The sequence below is a fragment of the Mytilus galloprovincialis genome, chromosome 8, assembly GCF_965363235.1.
Source record: "Mytilus galloprovincialis chromosome 8, xbMytGall1.hap1.1, whole genome shotgun sequence".
Lineage (NCBI taxonomy): Eukaryota > Metazoa > Mollusca > Bivalvia > Mytilida > Mytilidae > Mytilus > Mytilus galloprovincialis.
Genome location: NC_134845.1, coordinates 3,252,378 through 3,280,035, shown reverse-complemented (window position 1 = coordinate 3,280,035; position 27,658 = coordinate 3,252,378). Strand labels below are relative to the sequence as shown.

The 27,658-nt window shown below is 31.8% G+C and overlaps 1 protein-coding gene and 1 long non-coding RNA gene across 3 annotated transcripts in view; one reads left to right on the top strand and one right to left on the bottom strand.

Annotated features, from left to right (window-relative positions):
- The window catches only part of LOC143084886 (large neutral amino acids transporter small subunit 1-like), a 34,363-nt gene extending 13,829 nt beyond the window's left edge, over positions 1 to 20,534 (top strand). For both annotated transcript variants that reach the window (XM_076260943.1, XM_076260942.1), the window contains exons 2-10: positions 7,266 to 7,394; positions 9,652 to 9,751; positions 11,698 to 11,742; positions 14,475 to 14,598; positions 15,380 to 15,483; positions 16,263 to 16,359; positions 16,965 to 17,114; positions 17,725 to 17,902; positions 20,303 to 20,534. In XM_076260943.1, coding sequence (XP_076117058.1) covers positions 7,266 to 7,394; positions 9,652 to 9,751; positions 11,698 to 11,742; positions 14,475 to 14,598; positions 15,380 to 15,483; positions 16,263 to 16,359; positions 16,965 to 17,114; positions 17,725 to 17,902; positions 20,303 to 20,379 — 1,004 coding nt within the window. In that variant the 3' untranslated portion in view covers positions 20,380 to 20,534. The remainder of the gene's footprint in view (positions 1 to 7,265; positions 7,395 to 9,651; positions 9,752 to 11,697; positions 11,743 to 14,474; positions 14,599 to 15,379; positions 15,484 to 16,262; positions 16,360 to 16,964; positions 17,115 to 17,724; positions 17,903 to 20,302) is intronic.
- Positions 20,535 to 23,784: 3,250 nt separating this feature from the next.
- Positions 23,785 to 25,696, bottom strand: LOC143084885 (uncharacterized). Its single transcript, XR_012981197.1, has 2 exons — positions 24,438 to 25,696; positions 23,785 to 24,369 (listed from the first exon to the last, which is right to left on the bottom strand). It is a non-coding gene; the product is annotated as an uncharacterized LOC143084885 (long non-coding RNA).
- Positions 25,697 to 27,658: the final 1,962 nt, after the last annotated feature.

Sequence of the window (27,658 nt, the reverse complement as noted above, 5' to 3'; positions counted from 1 at the left end):
GAAATATTGTTTTACAACCTTGAATAATGAATTTATTTGGACAGTGAAATTTTTACGTAAAGGACCAAGTTCACTCCTGGCAAAATTTGGTCTTGAATTTCATCTTTCTGTTAAAAAGTATTAAATGGATATGCGTTTTATAAACCATAAAGTTAGACACAACACCTGGATCAGGACTGGCTCCCAAAATAAAATTTATTTTGGACATGTACATCATTTTTGCTTAATTTATACATGTCATATAAAAACTGTTACAAATTATGATAAAATTGGATCAAAATTCATTTTTTAAAACAAATATTACAAAATTAAGGGGTCATTACTTTGTTTCATTTGTAATGTGGTGTGCCAAAAAGAAGTCATTTTGTAAAGTTATATCACAACTAGATCTATGTAAGATTTTGACTATTTTGGCTAGGTATTAAAATGAAAAAAAAACAGCTGTTCCAATAGTGCATGATACACCTTTATTAATTGTGTACACAGAAATTGTTGCAAGAATACATTGATATATTTCAAAGTCTTGAATGCCACATTTAGTCCTCCAATCTATCCAAGTAAAATCAATTATACAATATGGCAACCAAAATCTGGCAATTGTAAGACCCATAACTCTGTAATGACAAATCAGATAATTAAAAAATTAGAAAGGAGCTTCTTTTGATCAATCCCTCCAATAATATAGTTTGGATGAAATCAATCCCTGAATACTGGAGTTAGTGTGTGATTTGTGAAAATTGTCTTAATTAAATTAAAACAAAACTTTTAAGTTTTGTAAATCTAGAACAACAATCTGTAAATTAAAAATATCACAAGGGTGCTTTACACTTCCTTTCATCAATCCCCACAATAATTAAAAATTTGGAGGAAATCAATTCAGGAATACTTGGGTTAGGTTGCCACTTGCATAAAATTGCCTTATATGTAAGAGTCAAAGTTCCATAACTCTTGAATGAGAAAGTCAAAAATAAAGATACTTGAAAGGTAACTTTCTGTTGTCAATTGTAATGTGTTAAAAGTTATATGAAAATTATATCAAGTGAATTTGTGTATTCGTTCAAAATTTTGATGGACATTGATGAACAATAATTATATGTCCTTTCTACAATGAGCGTATAAAAGTTAAAATTAAAGGGGCAATTTTAACTGTTAGTGAACCTTTTTGTGAGGTAAAATAATATGTTCCTCAAATGAAGTGAAGATACATGATCATTTCCTAATATATATGCAGTATAATAGAATTTAAATTTGACCGATAATAATATACATTATTATATATGCCCTTCAATGAATGATATTATGTCTTTGATATTATGTAATAGTATACCATGTATATGTATTGTTTATAATACATTTTTTGGAAAACACCACAACATTGTAATGGTAGTACATGTGTACTATGTATTAAATTGAATGTCATTGAGGAAGGTCAAGGATTTCAGGAGGACTATTACAATAAGTGGTGAAAGTAATTTATGGCATTCTTTTTGTAATGTACATGTAAAATAAAGCTTAATTTAGAAACACACATGACATACTTTGTATTAGCATGCTTATTTCATATTTGGTGAAACAATCTATGGTCAATCTACGCGTCGCCAGTAAACTTAATTTGCTTCCATCAAATCACCAATTGATGCTGTCGGATCTTAAATACAATACAGTTATCTCTTAACTGATATGGTCATAAGTATAAAAATTAGCTGTGATAACAAATTTTGAATTTTTGAAATACTAAGGCTTTTTTTCCTCAGGAATAGATAACCTTTGATACTAGCTGTATTTGGCAAAATCATTTTGGTCCTCAATCATGTCAATGCTCTTCAACTTAATACTTTATTTGGCCTTTTTAACTTTTTTGATTTGAGCGTCACTGACGAGTCTTTTGTAGCGGAAACATGCAATCCTGGTATCTTTAATGAGTTTATTTCTCCATATATATTAAAAACATTTTGACTTCAGTTTCACTTGTAAAATGCAAACATGTACAAATAGAAGTTCCAGGTAATTACAACTTCAAGCTGTCTCTTTTTATCTCCTTGTTAATTACATGTAGGTGACCTGAATAGAGATAGATCATTCTATCAACACATGATAAAACATGTATACATGTATGTCAGTTAGATATGCATGTTAATGTTACTGTCATCAAATTAGTGCATGTTTTGTTATCAGGAGATTGATGTTAGTGGAATTAGATCAATGTTCTGAGGAAGAAGTGTACATCATGTACATGGTGAATAGGTTTCATTGCACCATATCATTCGGATCAAAACCTGGCCAGCACAGACTTGACAATATATGTATGTGTCTTTATTTCTTGAACGAGAGTTTATTGAAATCCTGTAGGAAAGGTGGATTAGGGACTGAATTATATATACTATAAGTTATATGGTTTGCTACTGACTCTACAAATCCATAGAGGGTTAGCAAAATCCGAAGGAGGTGAGGCCAAAAGCGGAATCTCCCATTGATTTTATTCACCCACTTTGGTCCATATGGGGTCAGCAGTGAACCATGTAATGAATTAATTGCAAGTGGGACCTTTTTCTGCAGCGTTTTGTGAACTATGAAACTCAACAACATTGATAGATGATGTCACTATTATCAGTAGACATGACGTCATTGACCCCCTATGAAATTTACTTGCCCTCTAATTAAGAAACCATAGGGAGTCACAACATGATTAATTAGGGCCCCGCCGACGGCGGGTCGCCCTATAGTGATCAGTCTGTCCGTCCGTCTGTCCGTCCGTCTGTCCGTCCGTCCGTCTGTCCGTCCGTAACACTTTCGTGTCCACTCCATATCTAGAGAACCGTTATGATTTCATACTTAATACTTAACATGATTATTAACCAACACCAGAGGGTGTGTCATGTTGTATGTACAACTTCCTAGGTCAAAGGTCAAGGTCAAAAACTTTGGTTTCAGTTGACAACCCCGTGTCCTGTGGTGAAGATCGTGTCCGCTCCATATCTAGATAACCATTATGATTTCAAAGTTTATACTTGACATCCATTTTAACAACCACCAGAGGGTGTGTCATGATGTATGTACAACTTCCTAGGTCAAAGGTCAAGGTCCAAAACTTTGGTTTCGAGTTGACAATCCTGTGTCCTGTGGTGAAGATCGTGTCCGCTCCATATCTAGATAATCGTTATGATTTCAAAGTATATACTTGTCATACATTTTAACCACCACCAGAGGGCGTGTCATGATGTATGTACAACTTCCTAGGTCAAAGGTCAATGTCAAAAAAACTTTGGTTTCAGTTGACAACCCTGTGTCCTGTGGTGAAGATTGTGTCCGCTCTATATCTTGAGAACCGTTATGATTTCAAATATTATACTTGACATCCATTTTAACCAACACCAGAGGGTGTGTCATGATGTATGTACCACTTCCTAGGTCAAAGGTCTGTCTGTCTGTTGGTCTGTCCATTGCTAACAAATTTGATCCACATTATATTTTGAGAGGACAGCTGTTATTATTTCATACTTTATACCTGACAAACATTTTCAACTTAACATATATATTAACCAACACAAGAGAATGTGTCATAATGTATGCATCCTAGGTCTAAGATCAGTCTGTCGGTCTGTCCATCCGTTCGTTGTTCTTAACAAACTGTGTCCGCTCTACCTCTCGAGAACCATTAATATTTCATACTTTATACTTGGTGGGTCATAATATATTGAAGGCATAATTCTAAAAATATGTGACAAATATCAATTGGGCAGCACCTTTAAACATATTGTTCAAACATCAATCCATATATCCAGAAGTCACCTTAGAGTAGTAAACAATGAGTTCACATCATGCAGTCATATCACTATTATACTATGAAAGTAAGATGAGAATATTTATCAGTTTTAACTTAAAATCTTAGATCAAAATCACACATGAGACTATGTAATAACTTCAAATAATGCTTCATATCAGATTATCCATACAACTTATTTACCCCATGTTATTGACAGCGGGGCCCACAGAGATGGCTCCCATCTCAATGATATCTAGTTAAACCTGTGGTTGGATAAACAAATTAAACATATTAAAGTTTCTTTGTAAATCAAAACTTATCAAAAATATAATTTATGAATTTTGTACAAATTCAAACAAGTATTACCAATGTTATTTCAACTAATCGGGCGGAGCTTATGTTTTAATTTGCATAAGGACAGTCTAATTGAAGATGTGTGTGATAAGGATGATTGCCGTTATAACTATTACTGATTTCTAATCACCTATCAGTGTCATCAAAGGAATTAACAAAATAATTACTGGACACTTCATTGATGAGTTTATCCTAAAACACCTTTCTATAGATGGACTGGTTTATTATGAGTGAACCGGTTTAACTCCGGCCAGTCAAGTGAAATAAATCGAGTAATAATTATTAATTAAAACAATTTTTTCATTATGTTTATGTGTAAAGTTTTAATTTCAACATTTGCACAAAATATCTGCATGCATGTCGTTGAAATTGGAGGACTTCAGACGTTATCTGATTTTTGGTTGGGTAAAATTGTTGTCTCTTTTCAAATTCCCCTTTTCTATTCTTAATTTTACTATCAAAAGTTAAAAAAAAAATGGTGAGATATATCTCGATGCCAACCGTTTATTATAATAATGTCCCATCAAAATTTCAATTGCAGGGACCACGCTGGGTGTCGCCAATGTCGTAATTTGAGATTTATTATTTCATCTGGCGAAAAAAAAAAAAAAACGACTGCTGGCGATATTTCTTACTCCAAAGTTTTCCTATGTCTAAACTTACATTTCTTGACTGTAATGTTAACAATATCGATCTTCATATAAAATTGGTAAAAGTTTATAAAAATTAAAGTATGAAATGAAATTTTACCTGGTTACAAGTTTATGACTTTGTTTACTATCACAAGCTAATCAATGGTTACGACAGGTGTCATAAGCTGTTGCTACATGTAATCTGTTTATCTGATGGGTCGTTAATGATCATCAGCATCAATTAATTCAAACAGAATGGGTCAGTCTGCATTTGTCTTTTCATTTGAAGACATTTTCATATGGCAACACAATTTACACAGTTAACTAGTTTGATGAAGAAAATATATAATTAACAGAGAGTCCATAAGCATAACCAACTTGTTAAAGAACATCATTTTACTTGTTTGCCGTAAAGAATAGCAAACTCGTTGAAGACGTAATTTGTCTTTGCTTCCTTCCTTCCCTTATTGACCAGTATTTGCCAGTTTTTCCCAGTAATTACCAGTATTTACTGCCGGCTTGCCAATCTTTTTGAGGATAAACTGCTTTAGATGAATGATATTTGATAATTTCTTCTGTTTCTTATACTCTTAACTTGAAACTGTGAACGTTATATCATTAAAAGATCAAATCTCAATTGTAAAGAAATGTTAAGCCTATTTAGTCACCGGGCGTCTGACATTGACACACATATATATTAAGCTCATTTTATCAACTGAAAAAAATATATCTTTTCTAATGTATGCAATAAGGTTATACAGTATCATGTTTTCGTTTGGTTCACCATCATACCTTAGTATATAATCTGAATTTATACACACAACTCTTCTAATCTTTCAAAGCACCTTAGAATACATACACCTTTTCTCAAAATTTCAAGAGCTAAAAGCTGTGATTTGAAAATGAAAATTACCCTGGTAATATTTTCATGAAACATTGATGAAAAAATGGTTGATTATAAAAAGATACATGTATATAAATATAAGTAAATGTTATTCAAAATATCAGAGATAAACACACTACCATTATTGACTCTTTCACAGTAATAAATATTGTTCCTTGACAGCTTGACCCACTGATCATGAAGTGTAGAGAAATGTGGTCATTTGTTATTTTGGGGGTGTCAATGATCTCCATAGCTACTTGACCTGACAGTTGTCCTTAATAAGGCATATCTTATCAAAACAATGACCATTCATTGCAAGGTATAGAGGACTAAGATTTCATCATTCTCATGATATGCTTGTTAACCAAATATTTACTATAAAATGTTTATACTGTAATACAATAATATTTCTTCGTTGAGGTGTATTTTAATATGGGCTATTGGCCAGGAGATCTTATTTTGTTTTGGTTTTCAGCCTGACCAAGTTTACAATATAAAAGACCTTTAAATCCTGTCAAATAAATCCGTTCAAGTTTACAATGTTTTGTTTTGGTTCCAAATAAAGTTAAACAGTACTGAAATGATTTGTTATGAACTTGACCTAAATTCAAAGATATTTTGGTTATAAAGCAAGGGTAAGAAAATAAAGAAATTTCTATTATATTTTTTTTTTATGTAAACGCAAGTTGTTGAAAAGACAGGGATTGAGAAACTTGGAACACATTTGTGTAAAAGTATATATCGGGTATATAAATACAATTGATGGCACAAACCAATGACACACATCACCAAAAGTCATCTCGAGTAGAGGGCAGCAAAAATTAACAATAGTTAGATTAACAAAAGATAGGTGTCTATGCAATGATACACTGTATGCAAAATGATCTCTGTATGTTGAACTTGAAGACACATTGTTGACCTTTGGCTTTTTTCTGCTCCTTGGTCAAGTTGTCTCTTTGACACATTGCCAAAAAAAACCCAACAGTATACAAACACAACATACATGAGCAACAACTAATTCACCAGCAAACCTCGGGAATGATTTAAGGTGCTGCAGAAGGGAAGCAGATCCTGCTCCACAAGTAGAACCCATATTGTTTCTCATGTCAGTACAAACTTTGGTGATACTTATAATGTGGATGAAAAATGCAGTTAACAGGCTATTATTTGAACTTAGAATTATTTTTAATTATGGAATTTGCTTGATTTCTTGTTATTGAATTTTTTAATAAAAAGTCCATGTTTATTCTGTACTGAATTGTTCTGTGCTGCGCACAACACTTTCTATTACAAAGAAAATAGTATTTTTTCAATTGAATGTACTGTGCCGCCCACAACACTATCTAACCAAAATATATTGTATGGAAAGTGTTATTAACCGCTCAAAAGATTATAATACCAAATAAACATGGAATTTATTAAAAATTTTAAACACAAGAAATTATGCAAATTCCATAATTAATAATAATTTCAAGTTCAAATAATAGCCTGTTAGTTACTTAGTCTTGATTTAGTTATTTAACAACCAACATTTGGTAAATTGATGGACAAATAATTCAATTTAAAAATGTTCTCATACAACAATGTTCATGTATGTTAACATAACAGTACTCTGAATTTATTCTTTCAGCTTTATTAGTAGCCATTAATTGTTGGAATACCAAATGGGCCACAAAAGTCCAAGTTGTCATTACTGCCAGCAAACTTATAGCCTTGCTAACAGTCATTGTTATAGGCTTCTACTACATCATAGGATTAGGTGAGTACTAACTGGTAGCAGTGGTTGTCATAAGTACCATAGGGCCAGTTCAAATTAACATCTTCCTCTCTCCGTAAGTTTACCTGCTCCTAGTAATTCACTTCTACAAGAGTTGATCTAAAGTTTACTGGTTTATACAGAGCCTGTCTAAAAAAAACCTTGATAAATATGTCAATTAAAGCAAACAACTTTTTAAAATTCATATGCTCTTTAAGTTGATATTTTACGTTGTTGTTTCTCCTCCCAAATGCAAGAAGCTATTCAAACCATATTAAGATTACATTTATACCACATAATAATAATCTGAAAGGGTTCTTTCTTTAAGTAGATTACGTTCTCTGGTAAACTTCTTAAAATTTTTGTTACCTATTTAAATGAGACTCTTAACAATAAATTCCTGATTTCCCAGATAAATGCAATACTTAAAAAGTTAATAGATTAAATAAAATGTTACTTTTTGTTTAGAGATTAGACAACTCAATTAATTTTTTCTAAATAAAGTATTCTAAATCTGTACAACTATGTAGTCTTACAGGTTGGGCTATATTGTATATAGATTTATTATATTCTTAAATACAAATGTAGGACGTGGCTCCATTGATAACCTACAGACCTATTGATTTGTATTCAGCCGTATGTAGATACATTGTAACAGCCTGATGTATTAGTTAATTGAAATTCAGATGATGAATGAAACTTTTAATAAGATAAAGATAGATAAGAATTTTATTAATCTAATCAAGAACCCATAAAGGGCATCATTTTACAACACAATATAAAAATAATTTAATTTAAATAATTTAATATAAAAGATAGATTTTGTTGCACAAAATGTTGCATTCATTATTGAAACTCAATATGATTGACAAAACAGAAAGCAAATGTACTGCACTTAAATTGTTGTACTTCATCTCAAAGTCAAAGTAGTAATAATAGTATATATATTAAGTCATGTAAGTACATCTGAGCCTGTGACAACTCTAGAACAGATTTATCCATCCAATCACCAGCAGTGATGGTGATACATGGCTGTGTACATTAAGTATATACAACTAGTCTAAAAATCAACCCAACAATGTTAGATCTGTATTTCAGTAAATTTGCTTTCGCAAATTTTTTGTTCTTCCCTCGCCGGGATTCGAGTCCATGCTACTGAGATATTGTGACACCAAAATGCCTGCACTGTAGAGTTGTCACTGGCTCAGACGTACTTATAAATATAATTATTTTCTGTGACTGTATCTTACATTAATTTGTAGGATCCTTTACTATAGATAATTTAGCTGATCTGTAAAAATAACATCTCCATGCCTTATATATCATGTACTATAGTACGACGCTAGATTAAAACTAACGTGGAAAGGTAACACCCGGCCACCAAAAGCTTCATTTTTTATGAAGCCCAGGTGGTCGTGTGGTATAGACGGCTTCTGTTTACATTCACCAAAACCCCGCGGAAATCTCACATGCGTATGTGCGTTCTAAAAGTCATGTACGTTCGTACAACAAAGTTTACATTAAAAATTATATAATTGTCCCGAATAAACAGCTGTCATGGTTGTAAAGAGCTATTGGAGAAACAATTATTTTAACAAAAATATAAATCTTTGTAAGATCTAGTTCAAATATTTATAGTTTTTCACTTGCTTTCCATCACGATATAATTAACGAGAATTTTTTTCAAACACAACCAAATTAACCACCATGACAGCATCTTGTCCAATCACAGAAAGGATTTTCGAGCATGCATATTCTGTTGCCATAGTTAAGCGTCGTTAAGTTCTAAGGGCACAAACCGAAACTATACCGACTACGTCGGAAAAATTTGCAAAAGCAAATGTACAGATCTAACATTGTTGGGTTGATGTTTAGACGAGTTGTATATCTATATAAGTCCCCTAATAGCATGTGCTTTTGAACATTTAACTCAATTCTTAACTGACTATGAGCATCAGTTTACCCGCCAAGGTACATGATTCTATCTGGTTACATACATCTATGAAAACTTGCCGCTATTATTACTATGATATAGCCTACAGTGCTTAAAATGGGATTAAACTCTAAAAAAATTGGTCAATCTTGGTTGGGTGCAGAGATGCATTAGATCAAAAATTTAAGCCAGGGTTATAGTAAAGAAATAAAAAGTTAAGGAGTTTCATGAATGGAAGTGAGTCTCATATAATTGTACATGGTTGTTCTTGTGCATTTGTTTATGTACATTTCTTGTGTAAAGTTCTGTAATACTGTCATTTTTCAGGTGAAACTGAGAATTTTAAGAATCCATTTGAAGGAAGTGATTTCAGTGCAGGAGCTATAGCTATATCATTCTATTCTGGATTCTGGGCATACAGTGGATGGTAATTTTCATTTATGTCTATATTATATTCGTGTTTGAGGGGCCCACATGGTTATGACCCCTTAAATTTGGTGTGGGCTACTAAAACTTCTGCTTTTCTTGTATAGAACTATATTTTTTAGTGGCTACCAAAATTTAAGCTTTGGGCTACCATGCCAAAATTTTTACTTCAATCCCTGATAATGAAGTTAAATTATTAAGACGACAATTATTACTTCAAAGTAGGTACATTTTGTACTTCCAATAGCTATTTGAGTGTTAAAAAAGGAACACAGTCTGAGTTCAAAAATTTCAAAATAACAAAATAATTGAAAACCATGAAAACAAATAAGATAGCTTGGTTTATGCTAAAACATAATGTGGCAGACAGCAACCTACAACATCTAACATGTCTAATGAATAATTGTCTCCAACTTGGAACAGGCACATGTCGTAGTGTTAAACATGTTTGTGGTTGTAAAACATAAGAACAAGCAACAAAAATCAGTTCAGAAAAAACTCATCAGAGATGGCACAAAGCACACCAACATTTAAATTTTATTTTAAGAAATTGGGAAAAAAATAGCTATAAAAGTATCTTGGAGCAAATATAAAATGAAATTTTTTTAGAAAAACTAATTTATTCTAAGAATCAATAAGTCGCATGGATTATATCTAAATTTGTGATCTCTATATATTGCATCCCCAAACAAATTTGAGTAAAGCTTCTGCAGTCATTGATTGTTTAATTAAAGTCATGAAGGAAAAGCCTATATAAAAACTGCTTCCCATAATATTTAAAAAAAAAAAAAAAAAAAAAAAAAAGAAATGTGCAATATGAATATTGTTAGAACTGTACATTGAATTAATTTTGAAACTTTGAAAGTAAGTTGATTCTGTAACCCTTGTGAACTAAAGTAAATCATATATTTGTTGATAAAAAGTTGTAGGTCTTATTTAAATGACTTGTATTTAGTTTGTGTTTATAACAATGCTCTGTAGATTTATATATATTTACAACATGGTATTTTATTGTTGGATTTAATCTGGATTACAAGTCATTTTCACATGAACTTTTCACCTGAACTTTTGACATGAACTTTTGACATGAACTTTTGACATGAACTTTTCACATGAACTTTTGACATTTGGATTGGATGTCTAGTATGATGTTATAAATGAATGTTTTTGATATATCTGCCTCAACAAATTTATTATATATTATATATTTCTATTTTTAGTCAGATTTGTAATATAACTTCTGAAAAAAAAGAAAGGTTAAACACATTGATTCACATGTACAAAATTGGGAGAGAGAGAGAGAGAGAGAGAGAGAGAGAGAGAGAGAGAGAGAGAGAGAGAGAGAGAGAGAGAGAGAGAAAATCATTTAAATTAAACCTAACAGTACTATTGATTAATTTATTGTTGGATGAATTTAACATGTTCAATATAACAGTTGTGCATACATACATGTTTTCCATTCTCAATTTTATACATGTGTAATATATATATGTGTAATGAAATGCAAGGAAAGCTATGTATGCCATTATCCACATGTCAATAGTTAATTTTTTTTACCAATAAGAAATATTTGTATAAGCAAATTTAGAAACATTTGTATAAGCAAATGTCAGTTTTAACAATGAACTTTCAATCTACAGGCCAAGAGCTCAATCTTTGGACAATTTAAGTTAGATTATGTTGGCCTGTAGATATGATTTATACAGACACAAGAGCAATTTTACAAGCCTGGGCTGCTGGGCCTGTGGTTCAGGGTGAAGATTGAAATGTACTATAGACTTATTCATTGTAGCCCATAGTTAATCAATAGAAACAAACATTATTTAACATTTGACTTGTTATTGGTGTAAATATAAACAATCAGTCTTTTTATATATTAATAATAGTATAAAGTATCGGATATTATGATTTTCGACAGGTACGATGTTATTCTATATTCTATTTCAGGAGTTACTTAAACTTTTTAGTAGGAGAACTTGTAGATCCACACAGGTAAGAATTAAATCATACTTAGCCTTTACATTTAACTTTCGAGTCCACAAGCTAGAAGCTCTATTTTTTAAAAATTTTAGTTGGATAATGTCTTGTACAGAAGAATTTTACAAGCCAATGCCATAGGACTTGTGGTTAAGCGTGAAGACTGCATGATACCCTTATAAATTTTAATTACATCACAAAGCTAAAAGAGTTGTTTATCTATATAAATCTTGGAAGACTCATCCTGAAGAAATTACACTCAAGTTTACTTACACATGACATGCCCAGTATACATAGGTTTTACCAGTCGGAAAACTCTTCTGAAAAATTACAACACAAACACACCTGTAGAAATTGTTTGATTAGCTTATTGTTTAAGTTTAATGTCACTTTCATTCTCTTGGCTCTATTGTGGCAGTAATCTTTATGAAAAAAACTTAATTTCTCACTTGTAAACAATAGGATAACTACTACATGGTATATAAAATCAAAGCAAGGTCGTCATGTCTGTCTGATGGTATTTTGACCTTCACCTAATAACATAGGTCTGTGATCAAGGTTAAGCTATGTATCCCAGATACTATAAGCATTAGGTTAAATGAGAGTCAACATATTCCTAGGTTTATATCTTTAATAATAAGGATGACTGATACCTGAAATATATATACACAGTTCATTATCCTTTGTATGTAGACATAGACTGGTACGTGTATCATGATAATGAGCAGTCATGTTAACTAGGGAATCAAGTTCAGGTGCCGCCCCCGGTAAGTTTAGACGATCTGGTGGTCCAACAGGATACCGTGACGCTGCATCTGGCCCAAGGTTCTATCTACCTGGTACATGAAGAATTGTGAACCTGTACCCTAAAGTTTTCTCTTTGAGGTTGTCTGTTGTCGATGTCTGTGAGTGATCGATCGTTCAGAATCTGGAGTAGTGGCTTGTGGTCAGTTGCAACAAGAAGGTCTTTGCAACCAAGAACATAGTAGCGTGTTTGGTGAAGTGCATACACAACAGCCAAGGCCTCACCTTCAATAGGAGCATATCTGCTTTCTGCTGGATGTGTGAATCTGCTGCCAACTAGACATAGTTTCCCAACCGTCATTACAGCAGGTAGGGGTTTTACTTGAGCACTGACAGTACTTCTGCATCAAAAAGAATCCAATTCCGTCAACAGACCAGTCGGTAGCTAGGCATGTCATACGAGCAGGGTCAAAAAGATGAACACCTTCCTTCATCTCCTGAATAATGATCTCTTTTGACTTGTGAAATACTTCATCTAATTCATTTGTCCAGCAGAATGTTGTGGATGGTTTCAATAGAGCTCGAAAAGGTTTCATTTGTCTTGCCATGGCAAATGCATATGCTCCTTGGTTTATAAGCCCAAACCAAGCTCTTGCACCAGTAATGTCAGTTGGTGTTGGGAAGTTGCTAATTGCATCTAGGAACTTAGTACTTGTCGAATGTTTGTTAGGGTGATTGTAAGTCCTGCAAAATTGACAGTGTCTTGAGCAAATTGAAACTTCTTTGGGTTTAATGTAATGCCGTTACGAGCACACAGGTCGAGTCATTCACATGCCTGAAAAAATGCTGCTTCAATGGAGTTCGCCCACATACATGTGTCATCGACACATTTAACCTTGTCGTTGAAATTATAGCATCAAATCGTTGATTGTAAGCTTCACCGCTGGCCATGAATCCCTGTGGAGCAACTTTGAACCTGTAGCGCCCCCATGGTGTGATGAATGTTGTGAAATGGCGATCTTCTTCACGAATAGGCACTGAGTGGTACCCATTCCAAGCGTCTGTCACTGTTTTTTTCATACCTTGAGGGACACGGGTCAGCTAGATGAAAAGGACTTGGGACATGATGTGATTGCCGAACAGAATGTTGATTTTGTGGTTGTAGGTCTACTGTCCGCCTTGGAGTGCCATCAGCCTTGCTGGTTACCACCATTCTTGAGCACCAAGTTGTAGGTGTGTTTTGACTTACTTGTACTTGTACTTGACCAGTACACCAATGCGAACATCCCTCTCAAGATCAGCATAAACTTTATCCTGCCAATGGATAGGAACAAGTGCTGGTTTGTGGACGGCTACCGGTGTGGCATTAGGATCAACATGGAGTTGAAGAGGCTTACAATTCATAAGCGGTAGAGGTTGATGTTCACATACATTAAATGTTGTAGCACCATATTAATCAAGAAGCCACTCTTTTAGTGACTTTCCCATGTTTCTCTGTTTATTATCAGTTGTCACAGCATCTAAAGACTGTTTCTCACCAGAATGTATCAGTCATAAATGAGGGTCAACATCTTCCTAGGTTTATATCTTTAATAATAAGGATGACTGATACCTGAAATATATATACACAGTACATTAGTAAATGATTAGTTATAGGTCAATTAGTGTATGGAATGAATTATAAGTTGTACATGTCTGACTGTCGGAGTTTATCTGACCTTGACATGGATCATTATTTAGTGTTTATATTTTTCTTGCCTTCACCTCAGTATTTGAGACATAGGTATTACTTTGCGGCAGCAGTGGCAGCCATAACTATTAGTATTTTAAAATTTAAAGTCATATGCATTTTACAGGGAACATGGAAAAAACTATCCATAGCCAAGAAACTAACTAATAAAATCATAAACTGTCACTTATATAGTTTCCATTTTGTGTGGGAGAAAACTTTCAATTCTTAGTAAGATCAGAATTATAGTCACAACATGTTTTCTTTCTTTCAGAAATCTACCTCGGGCCATTTTGATTTCCATGGTGTTAGTCATAGTAACCTACTTAATCGCCAATGTAGCTTATGTAGCTGTTCTCACACCAGCACAGATGTTGTCATCTCCAGCTGTAGCTGTGGTTAGTATATATAGTTATAGTGACCATAGTAACCTACTTAATTGCCAATGTAGCTTACGTAGCCATTCTCACGCAGGCACAGATGTTGTCATCTCCCGCTGTAGCTGTGGTTGGTATCTATAGTGAATAAATATAGACATAAAGGGTATAAACCAATGTGACAGAAACATGAAAAAAAAAAGTAAAAGATGTCTAGAATATTAGCCTAATTTCCATACTTTTATATTTCCCAATCAAAAGATATGCAAAGATGAAAGATGTTGAAAAATAGAATGCCTACCCATGTTTAAATGAACAAAGAGAATGGATTTGGATTTTAAAGAATATTACTTTGACATGTTTTAATGTTTTTGAAGCAAAAACCTTTTAGAAAACCAACTGTCTCACAATTAAAATATGAAAAATTAAACTCACTTCACTTCATTGTTTTTTGAGAACGATTTGAATTCATACAAATATGTCAATAAGTAACAATGTATTAAGTTTAGTATGTACTGTTACATTTCATACCTTTGGAGAACATTCGATGGGAGTTAAGGCCTGGTTAATGGCAGTATCGACAGCTGTAACAATAATGTTATATATTTACTTTATTTCAGACCTTTGGAGAACATTCGATGGGAGTTATGGCCTGGTTAATGGCAGTATTGACAGCTGTAACAATAATGTTATATATTTACTTTATTTCAGACCTTTGGGGAACATACAATGGGAGTTATGGCCTGGTTAATGCCAGTATTGACAGCTGTAACAATAATGTTATATATTTACTTTATTTCAGACCTTTGGGGAACATACAATGGGAGTTATGGCCTGGTTAATGCCAGTATTGATTGCCATTTCTGTATGTGGAACCATGAATGGATGTGCACTTGGTTTCTCTAGGTAGGTACAATGTATGAAATGAATATGTACAATTTTAACTACTGCAAACCAACTTATTTTCGTGGATACTGTATTTTGCGTATTACCATTTCTGGTACACTTTGCGGCTATTTAATTTCGCGATTTTCTAATTTACTGAATGTAGTCTTAATAAGGAAAGATCAAAGTTTATATTCGCGACGATTTATATTTGCGTTATTTTTCTACTAGCGATAGACGCGAAAATAAGTTGCTCCCGAAAATAAGTTGGTTTACAGTATCTAATAGTCAGTCAAAGAAATCTATTTATTATCTTGAGTATATTTCCAAAATACATGTGATTTGATATTCTATATTTATAAAAGTTACTTTGGATTATTTAGAAAGATATTCATTGGTATAGATTAACCACTAAATTTAGATGTTCAACAAAGTACAAATGTTTATAAGCTTCTAATCAGACCTCATCATAACCACTAGATCATGTGATCAGACCTCATCATAACCACTAGATCATGTGATCAGACCTCATCATAACCACTAGATCAAATATCCAATAAAGTACAATTTCTCCTTTATCCATGGAATTTTGGTGCAAACATCCTTAATAGCAAATAAGAAAATAAGATCGAATATATATGAAAAGTGTATTTATATATTCTAAAAAGCAGGATTCAGCTGCTGATCCTTTATCTGAACATGAAGATTCATCAGGGAGAGTGGTGGGGGGATATTTTGATGATAGTACTATAAAGTATTAAAGTTATTGATTTTATATAATTTATATGTTGACGTTTCAGATTGTTCTATGTGGGGTCAACAAAAGGACAGTTGCCAGCCTTCATGGGGATGATACAACAGAAGAGATTGACTCCTTCTCCATCACTTCTAGTTATTGTAAGTTGTGAAAAAAACATGAAGGGCAGACAAGAGCTGAAGGTCACTGATAAGTCTTCAATGCTTAAATCCTGCACCCAGAGGTGCTCCTTAACTGGCCCCTAAATAAAGTGTACTAGTTCAGTGAAAATGGATGTCACACTAAACTTCAAAACATATAAATTAATACAACTTTATATAGTTATTTGAAATTAAAAGGATGACTTGAGGAGAAAGTTCAATTTGAAAATGTATCAGATATTGACTCTCAGCCTCTACATTTGACTTTAAATAAGGATGCTGTCTATATATTGTTAAAAAATACTATCTGACTGGTATAAATGAATTTGAAGACAAGAAACAATTGATAATGTGAATATTTGACTAAAACTGCAGCTTAGCTAGAACATTTCTGTCCCTTTATGATGATAACAATCAACATTTTGCAATGCATTAATTCATGAAAATGAATTTTTCTAGCAGAAAAAAATGTAACATTTGTTTTATTTTCTACAGTTGATTATGACTTTGATCTACACATCGACAGGGGATATATTTTTCCTAATTGAGATGGAAGGATTTGGTTTTGCCTCTGTATTAACATGTAATTGTTTTATTTTCTACAGTTGATTATGACTTTGATCTACACATCGACAGGGGATATATTTTTCTTAATTGAGATGGAAGGATTTGGTTTTGCCTCTGTATTAACAATGGTGTTTGCTGGACAGGTTTACCTCCGATACAAAGAACCTGATTTACCAAGGCCTATCAGGGTAAGGATTTATACAAAGTTGTCTAGGTCTCATTTTTACTAGCTCACTTTTTAAACAAAGGAAAGAAATTTTAATGCAAATATTTGATAAAAACTAAAACTACAGCTAATAAAAGCTACAGCTGGTTGAACTGACTTCTGTCATGGATTTATATGGTCTCTAGAAAGTATCTGTGATAGAAATTTCCTCTTCTAAAGCCATTGAGGCATTTGGAAGCAAACTTAGCCTGCATATTCCTAATGTGTTTGATATCAAATAGTGTGCCTCATGACTTGCCGACAAACATTGCCACAATTGATCAAATTAGAACATTAGGTTAAAATCCACAAAAAAGAAAAACAACAGAAAATACTGTAAGGAACTTATTGCCTATTATAACTGAGGTTAAGATACATTTATAATCTGTAAATATTATAGAAAATGACTGAACCACTTCAAACATTGCTGTCACTATAGTCAAACATGGAATTTTACAACAAAAAATGTAAAAAACAAATGTCAAAAATTGATTTTGTATAAGTAATTGATAAATATATATATATTGATAATTTCAAGGTTTCAAACACAACATTTTTAAAAATGTCATTAATATTGTTTTATTTTTTGACAGCTTCCTATTTTGTTGCCTATAATTCTGTGTATCATCAGTTTCCTGATAGTTGCCTTGACCTTCTACCAGAAAACGAGAGAAAGTTTAATGGCACTAGGATTAGTAGCGTTTGGACTGGTTATGTACATCGTATGTGTTGTATGGAAAAATAAACCTAAAGTTATACAGCAAAAAATGTGTAAGTTGTAACACTGTTTGATAATTTTATATTTTTGATAAAAATGAAATACAAGGACATAAATGGCACCAATTTTACTGAACCAGATATTTATCTTCACTCTTCAGTTATGCTTCTGGCCAAAATATTTGAAAATCCCCAACCAAATACAAATGTTCAAGATATGATAAAACCAAAATGAAACTGTAATCAGCCCATAAGGCAATAAGAACAAGAATGTGTCCAAAGTACACGGATTCCCCACTCGCACTATCCTTTTCCATGTTCCATGGACCGTGAAATTGGGTAAAAATCTAATTTGGCATTAAAATTAGAAAGATTATACTATAGAGAACATATGTACTAAGTTTCAAGTTGATTGGACTTCAATTTCTTCAAAAACTAACTTGAACAAAAACTTTAACCTGAAACTCCCACTTTCATTTTATATGTTCAGTGGACCGTGAAATTGGGGTCAATAGTCTAATTTGGCTTTTAAATTAGAAAGATCATATCATAAGCAACAAGTGTACTAAGTTTCAAGTTGATTGGACTTCAGCTTCATCAAAAACTACCTTGACCAAAAACTTTAACCTGAACAGACGCACAGACGAACAGACGGATGAACGGACCGACGAACGAACAGAGCACAGACCAGAAAACACAATGCCCCTCTCATATCTTAAGCAACAAGTGTACTAAGTTTCAAGTTGATTGGACTTCAGCTTCATCAAAAACTACCTTGACCAAAAACTTTAACCTGAACGGACGCACAGACGATCGAACAAACGGAGCACAGACCAGAAAACATAATGCCCCTTTGCTATTGTAGGTGGGACATAAAAATATTTGTTAAGCCTTGTAAATAGAAAAGTCAATTGAAGATTCAAGTTGTCCAATTTAATATGAAGGTGGACAGAAATATTATGTAAAAAAGTTCCAGTACACCATAAATAAAATATTGTTGTTTGAAAATGTAAGTGGAACTGTTACAGAAATATATTGCTACTTTTATATCATCTGCATGTATAAGGTTAAAGTTTAGGTTAAAGCTAATTTACCCAAAAGTTATTGTAATATTAACTGAGTACACCTTAAAAAAAAAGAAGATATGGTATGATTGCCAATACGATTCCTTCATCAGAGACCAACTGACATGGAAGTTTACAGCTACAGTTAACTCTCGTTGTCTCGAACTCGGTTGACTCGAAATTTCGGATGAGTCGAAGTTTTCACGTGGTCCCGAACTTTATTCCATACAAAAGTATGTAATTCGACTCCTGATGAGTCGAAATTGGATGAGTCGAAATTTCGGTTGAGTCGAACTAAATTTACGGTCCCAAGGTTAACAAAAGCATTCAAAAATCATTTTTTATCTCGAACTAATACACATATGTCAAAACATGACATCCGGGATTTAAATGGATTGAAGAGTTAATCTGACAATACACGTGTAATTAAATTTCCGGTCACTGACCACTGTATTGATTTATGACATGCTATTTCTATGAGTGTTTTCCTAAGATTATCTTTTGTAGAATTTTTATAAATAATTAGTGATAAATTGTTAATGTTCATGAAAAAGTATTTTAATTGTTTACAAAACAATTAATTTGTGATTTACACTAATGAGCTTGGGTGTGTATAAAGTGAGGATTATGGCTTCCGTTGATGATCACCTAAAAACTACTCAAACGGCGTCTTTAATCTTATTATATGTTCTTTTGAAAACAAAGAGTGAGATAAAACAAAATGAATAGAAATCAAAATTTTCTTAAATCTCTTGTATCCGAGAATAAACAAATTTGTCAGCTATTAGCGACCTGAATTACGAAACTGTCGATTGGAAATTACTCTCTTGGAAAAGCCATAGGATTTTTTTTTTAATTGAAACAATTGAATAAGTAAAAATAACAGTCATTATAATAATAAAAGACTGTGACATACAAATACATCGATCTGATACTAGAATATCGATCCCCTTGTCATATTCACCCGGATTTATTTTAGCTTTACCAAGCTAAGCAAGAGTTGTGTCCCTTAGATTGTCGAACTTCCGGTGTTCGTTTGAGTCGAACTACGTGTATCTCGAAATATTTCTCTGGTCCGGCTGACTTCGACATAACGAGAGTCGACTGTATATGTTATATGACCTTCAACAATGAGCTAAGCACATACTGCATAGTCACGGATAAAAGCCCTTGATCTGTCAAATGGAAAACAATACAAACAAGAAAACTAACAGCCTAATTAATATAGAAAACAAATATGATATAGATCTACAAATGCCTACTTATTTAAAAGCTTGACTTGGGACATACTAAATGTGGCGGGGTTAGACTAGTTAAACTGTGTTTCACAAAATATGGTGTTATATGATTATTAAGGTTATATTAAGAAAATCTTGTCTTTATTTTATAGATGCTATTAACACATTGATACAGAAATGTTTGATAGTTTTACCTGTTGATGATCCTGATTCAGTAGACTGGGATTGAGGAAAGACAGACGTACAGGTTCTAAAAGGGAGATAATTTATACTGTGCATCAACAATGATCAAGATAAAGTAGATGGAAGAAGATTTGAGAGGAATATTGACCTAAAAAAAAAATGAAATTAGATTCGACAAAACGGTTGTTTAATCAACAAAAATGTTTTAGGTTGATTTCTTTTCTTCCTGTGAAAAAAATTTTTAGAAGTTTATATAGATTGTTGAATTAACATTGCAGCTTTGTTAGTTATCAGAATTCATTTGTTCATACAGTAGCCACAGATTTTTGCAGTGGTGTTATGGTTTTGGTGTTTCTCATCTTCATCATTGTTTATCTGTTGACACAATACTTGTCATTTTAATTTCTGATCAAGTCATCATATCCTTTATTATAAACACAAAAGCCATGAGCATAAAAGGCAGCCCAAACTAAGTGAATTATTCCAACAGATTTGACTTCACTTTAAAAGGAATCAAATTTTTAAAAATCTCAGATATTAGAAATTCTTCATTGTAGATATTTATGTTTCTTTAAATACCTCTGGAAAATCACTGCCTGCATATTTTTATTTGAGCTAGCCAAATTTATACAGTTTGTGAGACACAGGGGGAGTTAAAACACTGAGTGCAAACCTTGTAATATTCAAATGTTGAACATTTTAGTCAAAATGTTTTGGTTCTTTCGAGATATTAACTAGTATCAATATTAATACACAATGCTTCTGAAATACAAGGGGTTAAAGATGTCTCATAAGCAAAGCAATTGTTTTCTACTAATTGTTGTGTCAAGCATAATTTATGTTCTCTTTGATTTTGATATTCATCATAGCCACTTTCCTGTGTGAACTTGATTATTGATGCTGTAATATGTTTAGAAATTTCTTTGTGGCATTACTGATATGTTGATTTTGTAATTTGAACGTTGTGCCTATTTTGTCTTGGTACTCATTGTATTTCTTCTATTGATCTCTTGTGAAAAGTTCAAATTTTACATAGAATTGATTCGAGAAAGATTAGAGAACAGATAAAATGAAATTCTACAAATTAGATTTAATTAGTTGCATTTTATGTAAATAACTTATGACAAAATCTGCTATTATTTTGTTGACAAGAATATTTTATCATGATTTACATAATTTATTAAATTATTTGCATAATAGATTGAAATTTTTAAGATCAAATTGTTAGAAAACAAATCTTTTAACTGAACATGATGTATTATCTATTAGATAATTTCTATTATAATTGTGTAAATTTTAGCATCAAATTATGAATTTTAAGCTTGGTAGATTAAGATATTATTGTGTGCATTTATTATTGCAATTATTCAACAATCAACGAGTTAAGGTGGTAGGTACCCAACACTTTAAAATTAATTTGGCTCGTTTAATTTTCTTGAAGAAATTTTGACAAAGTACTTACTTTGACCCTTTGACAAAAATATAAAAATTTAAAAAAAATTTAACCAACCGTTTTATCAGAAAAATTACACTGGTTATATAGCAGTTTGACAAACACTTATTTTGATCATTGAGAAGATTAATATTCCCTTAACAACACAACATAATTAAAACATTTAGCTGATTTTACAGAGTTATCTCCCTGTAGTGTTAGGTACCACCTTAAATAATTTCAGTAAATGTTGCATACAAATTATGCCATCAAAATTGAAATGTGATTTATTTTTGCAACACCCATTTTATTTCAATTCCAACAATAGTAAAACCATTGATAAATTTTCTGAAATCAGAGTAATTTATTTACATGTAAATCATTATGGTGACAAGGATTTTCATTTAATCCCAAATTAGCCAGCATTTAAAATTAGATAACAGTATAGCATTTAAAATCTTCTGTTTTTTGGTTTTTTATTTAATGTATAGTTTGAAAATTCAATGTTCAGCAAAAAAGAATGAGCAAGTATGGCAGTGCATTTCAGTTATTATTATACGATTGTACATGTGTACTAAGAATGTTTTACTTGTAATAAAAGATTTTTTATTAAATAGACATGATATAATTCAGTTGTTAGTCCACTTTTCCTAAAGTAGATATCTCTGTAATAAGTGAAACATACAGATGTCTATTTGCCATTCTGTAATTAAAACTATACAATGTAATTATTTAAATAACAATGTATTAGACAAATGTTGGAAATTTTATGTTATATTTTTATACATATTTAAGTTTGACCCAGAAAAAAATGTATATATGATAGCTCTTTTTACGGAATGTTCAAAATCATAAACCTTTTACAGATTTGAATATCATGTAGATTTCATACATTTGTGGTACAGTGTTAAAATGTTGTCTGTTACAGGGTCGTTCTGTTTTATTTATTAACTTATTTCAGTGTTGACATTGTACAATTTGTTAGACTGTTATAGATATGTTACTTAGATTTTATAAATAGCTGTCAGTATGTTGTATGTTTCACTAATTTAACTCCATTTTAACACAAAATTTTTGGTTAATTTTAACAATGTCCATTGTTTAAAATAGTTAATCCTATAAATATCATTTGTCATTTAAAAATTATTTTAAAATTCCACAATATAAACCAATTGGTCTATTCAATGCAATCGATCAGCTTCATTTTATTTGTTAAATTGTTATTTTGTTGTGTTTTCTGTAATGCAGGGTTTACATATAGGATAGCAGATCTGTATGTTTTTAAGCAAGCATCTCAACATAGTAGTTTATTTTACAAATAAAGATCTTTATTGCTCAATATAATATTTTTAGCAGATATAAAATTGTATCAATGTTTTACAGTACTGTTTTGTAAATAAGATCTGTGAATCATTGCTTTTTTCATATATTTTTATCTCATTTACATAGATTGTATTAAAATTTAGATTAATAGAATATCCATAATTAGTCTTATATAGAATAAATGAAAAAGATAGTATTCAAAGACATAGTATTCTATTCCTTACAAGTAATTTAAATCCTGACCACCCATATATTACTTGATGTTCTTATTAATCCTTTGTATTATTTGATGAGAATGAACCTGATAAGATGGATTGTGATCTCATTATAGAACTTTCAAGGAATAGCCTGATACCAACCATATAACCAACGGACAATTTTCTAATTATAAATTGATTTAAAGTCTATATTGTCATGATGTATCACAGATAAGTAAGTTATAAGGAAACTGCATAATAAGTACTCATTGGTTTGATTATTTGTTTATGATAAAACAGAAAGAGAAAATAAATATATGCTTCAATGGGTATTACAACTTTTGGTTCTGGCATACCTTATGATGCTGTAAAGTTAGTAAATGATTAGGGGAATGGACAATGGATGGACAATGGATGCTAATAAGAGATTAATCGTTGTATTTTCATGAAATACTGAAGACAAGTAATGCTATCAAATTTTTGATATGTATCTTTTTACTTATCAAAACATATCCCGTCAAATCTTTCCCAATATATGAAAAACATTGCTTTAATTTCTGAATTTAAAATCATTTAGCCAATATCAATATTCTGGAACTGTGACCTATTTATTGTAAAGCAGACCTTTGATGCCATTTAATGTAAAATCTTTGTTTTCTATACAAAACAGACAGAATTATTGAATAATTCTCATAATTAGTTATGTTAGATCATTGGATTTTACAGTACAATCATGCAAATTTTTATTCTGTTATGTTTTATTCAAGTTGTAAATTTTGTTGATGGTATTTACTTGATGTGTTGTTTTACTATTATTATTATTATTATTATTATTATATTAGAATGCTTTTCTTTTGAATCTCAAATGGTGTGACTTTGATTGAAATAAAAGTGTTTAAATTTTGTCGTCTTGTTTGATATAATGTTTTTTCTATTGACAGGGGAAAAGATTAGTATAAGATTCTGATTAAAGCTGGTTTACACAATATTACATAAAACAAGAGTGTACATGCTGAAATGTCTTGCCTTCTTCACTAGCCATTGATATTTTGTTGATAGTCCTAAATATAAAGCTTTACTACAACTATCACATAAACTTAACATGAAAATGAGGTCAAGGTCATATAAACCGAAGGAGAAATACATGTACACCTTACAATCATTCAATACACTAAATATAGTTTACCTATTGCTTATAGGAAAAATGGTAGTATTTACTTTCCCTGCATTAGGTTGCCCTTTTGTGTACCGGTGAAAGAAAGACAAACTTGGTGTGATTTGATTGGGATATGTTTATTATTTGTAATGAACTGAATTATTTCCTGATTAGAGGATAATTGAAGTATACAAAATTTTACTAATAAATTGAAAACATGTAAAAATGATATTATGTTGAATTTTTAAAAGTTTATATTTTTCCCATTCACTGTGTACAGAAAAAATGTAAATATCTGGTAACCCTACGCTTTATTTGCCGGTTTCATTGGAAATTGGTCATGCCCATTTTCTGATGTTAATTTAGAGATGTATAGTGAATGTATTTCAGCTGTGGGTGTTCAGAGGCATAGAGTTCTTTATAAAGTACAGAAAAGTTAAGAAATGTTAGTATTTTTGCCTATGGGAAAATAAATACTACTGTTTTCCCTAGAGTTTGTAAGAAACAGAGTTAACCAAGAAAAACTAAACATTGACCAATGGACCATGAATAATGTCAATGTCAGATGAACCATGCCAAGCAGACATGTTCACCTTACAATCTTTCCATACAACAAATATAGTTCTACACAAAAACTTAACACTGAGCAATGAACAGTGAAAATGAGGTCAAGGTCAAATAAAACCTGTGAGACATGAAATATTTCCATACACCAAATATAGTAGACCTTTTGCATATGATGGTTGAAAGAGAGACCAAAACTCAAAAACTTAACTTTCACCACTGGACCATGAAAATTAGGTCAAGGTGAGATTACACCTGCCAGTTGGACATGTACACCTTATCATTTCATACACCAAATAAAGTAGATCTATTGCATACAGTATGAGAAAATCAGACCAAAACTCTAAAACTTAACTCTGACCATGAAATGAAGTCAAGGTCAGATGACACCTGCCAGTTGGACATGTACACCCTACAATCCTTCTATACACCAAATTAACTAAAGCTATTGCTTATAGTATCCGAGATAAGGACTTCACCACCAAAACTTAACCTTGTTCACTGATCCACCTTAGTTATGGTCTTTTGACTGAAACTTTTGTTTAGTTTACAAGTATTAGTTCGTGATTAGGTCAGTTTATGAGGAACCACTAGTGGTAGGTCAATGATATTTTGTATGCAGTTGTATAAACATTAGTATATCTCATTTCCTTAAAGAATATTTGGCCCCGTCCCCTCAGTCATGGTCTATCTACTTCAGGAGGCTCGAGGGTATAAAAATTTCAGAAAAAATTAAACATTTGTTTTTCACTACAAATTTTATTTATTACCTTTTGTAGTTGTTACTTTATCATATGGTACAAAAATAATTCAAAACAATCAATTCGTGTTGGCCCCAGATGACATTTAAAATGTGTACATCATTGAAAAAGTTCTAAATTATCTCCCTTTGGTGGAAAAATGCCCTTTTTATACGACCGCAAATTTTGAAAAAATTTTCGTCGTATATTGCTATCACGTTGGCGTCTGCGTCGTCGTCGTCGTCGTCGTCCGGCGTCCGAATACTTTTAGTTTTCGCACTCTAACTTTAGTAAAAGTGAATGGAAATCTATGAAATTTTAACACAAGGTTTATGACCACAAAAGGAAGGTTGGTATTGATTTTGGGAGTTTTGGTCCCAACATTTTAGGAATTAGGGGCCAAAAAGGGCCCAAATAAGCATTTTCTTGGTTTTCGCACTATAACTTTAGTTTAAGTTAATAGAAATCTATGAAATTTTGACACAAGGTTTATGACCACAAAAGAAAGGTTGGTATTGATTTTGGGAGTTTAGGTCCAAACAGTTTAGGAATTAGGGGCCAAAAAGGGACCCAAATAAGCATTTTTCTTGGTTTTCGCACCATAACGTTAGTATAAGTAAATAGAAATCTATGAAATTTAAACACAAGGTTTATGACCATAAAAGAAAGGTTGGGTTTGATTTTGGGAGTTTTGGTCCCAACATAATAAGGGGCCCAAAGGGTCCAAAATTAAACTTTTGTTTGATTTCATCAAAATTGAATAATTGGGGTTCTTTGATATGCTGAATCTAACTGTCATGACTGTGTATGTAGATTCTTAACTTTTGGTCCCGTTTTCAAATTGGTCTACATTAAGGTCCAAAGGGTCCAAAATTAAACTTAGTTTGATTTTGACAAAAAATGAATCAGTTAGGTTCTTTGATATGCTGAATCTAAAAATGTACTTAGATTCTTGATTATTGGCCCAGTTTTCAAGTTGGTCCAAATCAGGGTCCAAAATTAAACTTTGTTTGATTTCATCAAAAATTGAATAAATGGGGTTCTTTGATATACCAAATCTAACTGTGTATGTAGATTCTTCATTTTTGGTCCTGTTTTCAAATTGGTCTACACTAAAGTCCAAAGGGTCCAAAATTAAACTTAGTCTGATTTTAACAAAAATTGAAATCTTGAAGTTCTTTGATATGCTGAATCCAAAAATGTACTTAGATTTTTTATTATGGGCCCAGTTTTCAAGTTGGTCCAAATCAGGATCTAAAATTATTATATTAAGTATTGTGCAATAGCAAGTCTTTTCAATTGCACAGTATTGCGCAATGGCAAGAAATATCTAATTGCACAATATTGTGAAATATCAATTTTTTTTTAATTAGAGTTATCTTTCTTTGTCCAGAATAGTAAGCAAGAAATATCTAATTGCAAAATATTGTGCAATAGCAAGATTTTTTTTTAATTGGAGTTATCTTTCTTTGTCCAGAATCAACTTAAATGTTTGTTATATACAATATACAATGTATATTCACTTTTTACTACCAACTGATAAATTAAAATAATCTTTACCATTCAGTGATAACAAGCAGTTTTTTTTACATCTTAATATTTTATGATGTATTTAAATGAGTAGTTATTGTTGCAAACTCCATTAGAAATTTTAATTGAGATTAGTTTTGGAATAAGGGAAAGGGGGATGTGATTAAAAAAATTGGGTTCAATTTTTCTCATTTGAAATTTCATAAATAAAAAAGAAAATTTCTTCAAACATTTTTTTGAGAGGATTAATATTCAACAGCATAGTGAATTGCTCTAAGAGAAACAAAAATTTTAAGTTCATTAGAACACATTCATTCTGTGTCAGAAACCTATGCTGTGTCAACTTTTTAATCACAATCCAAATTTAGAGCTGAATCCAGCTT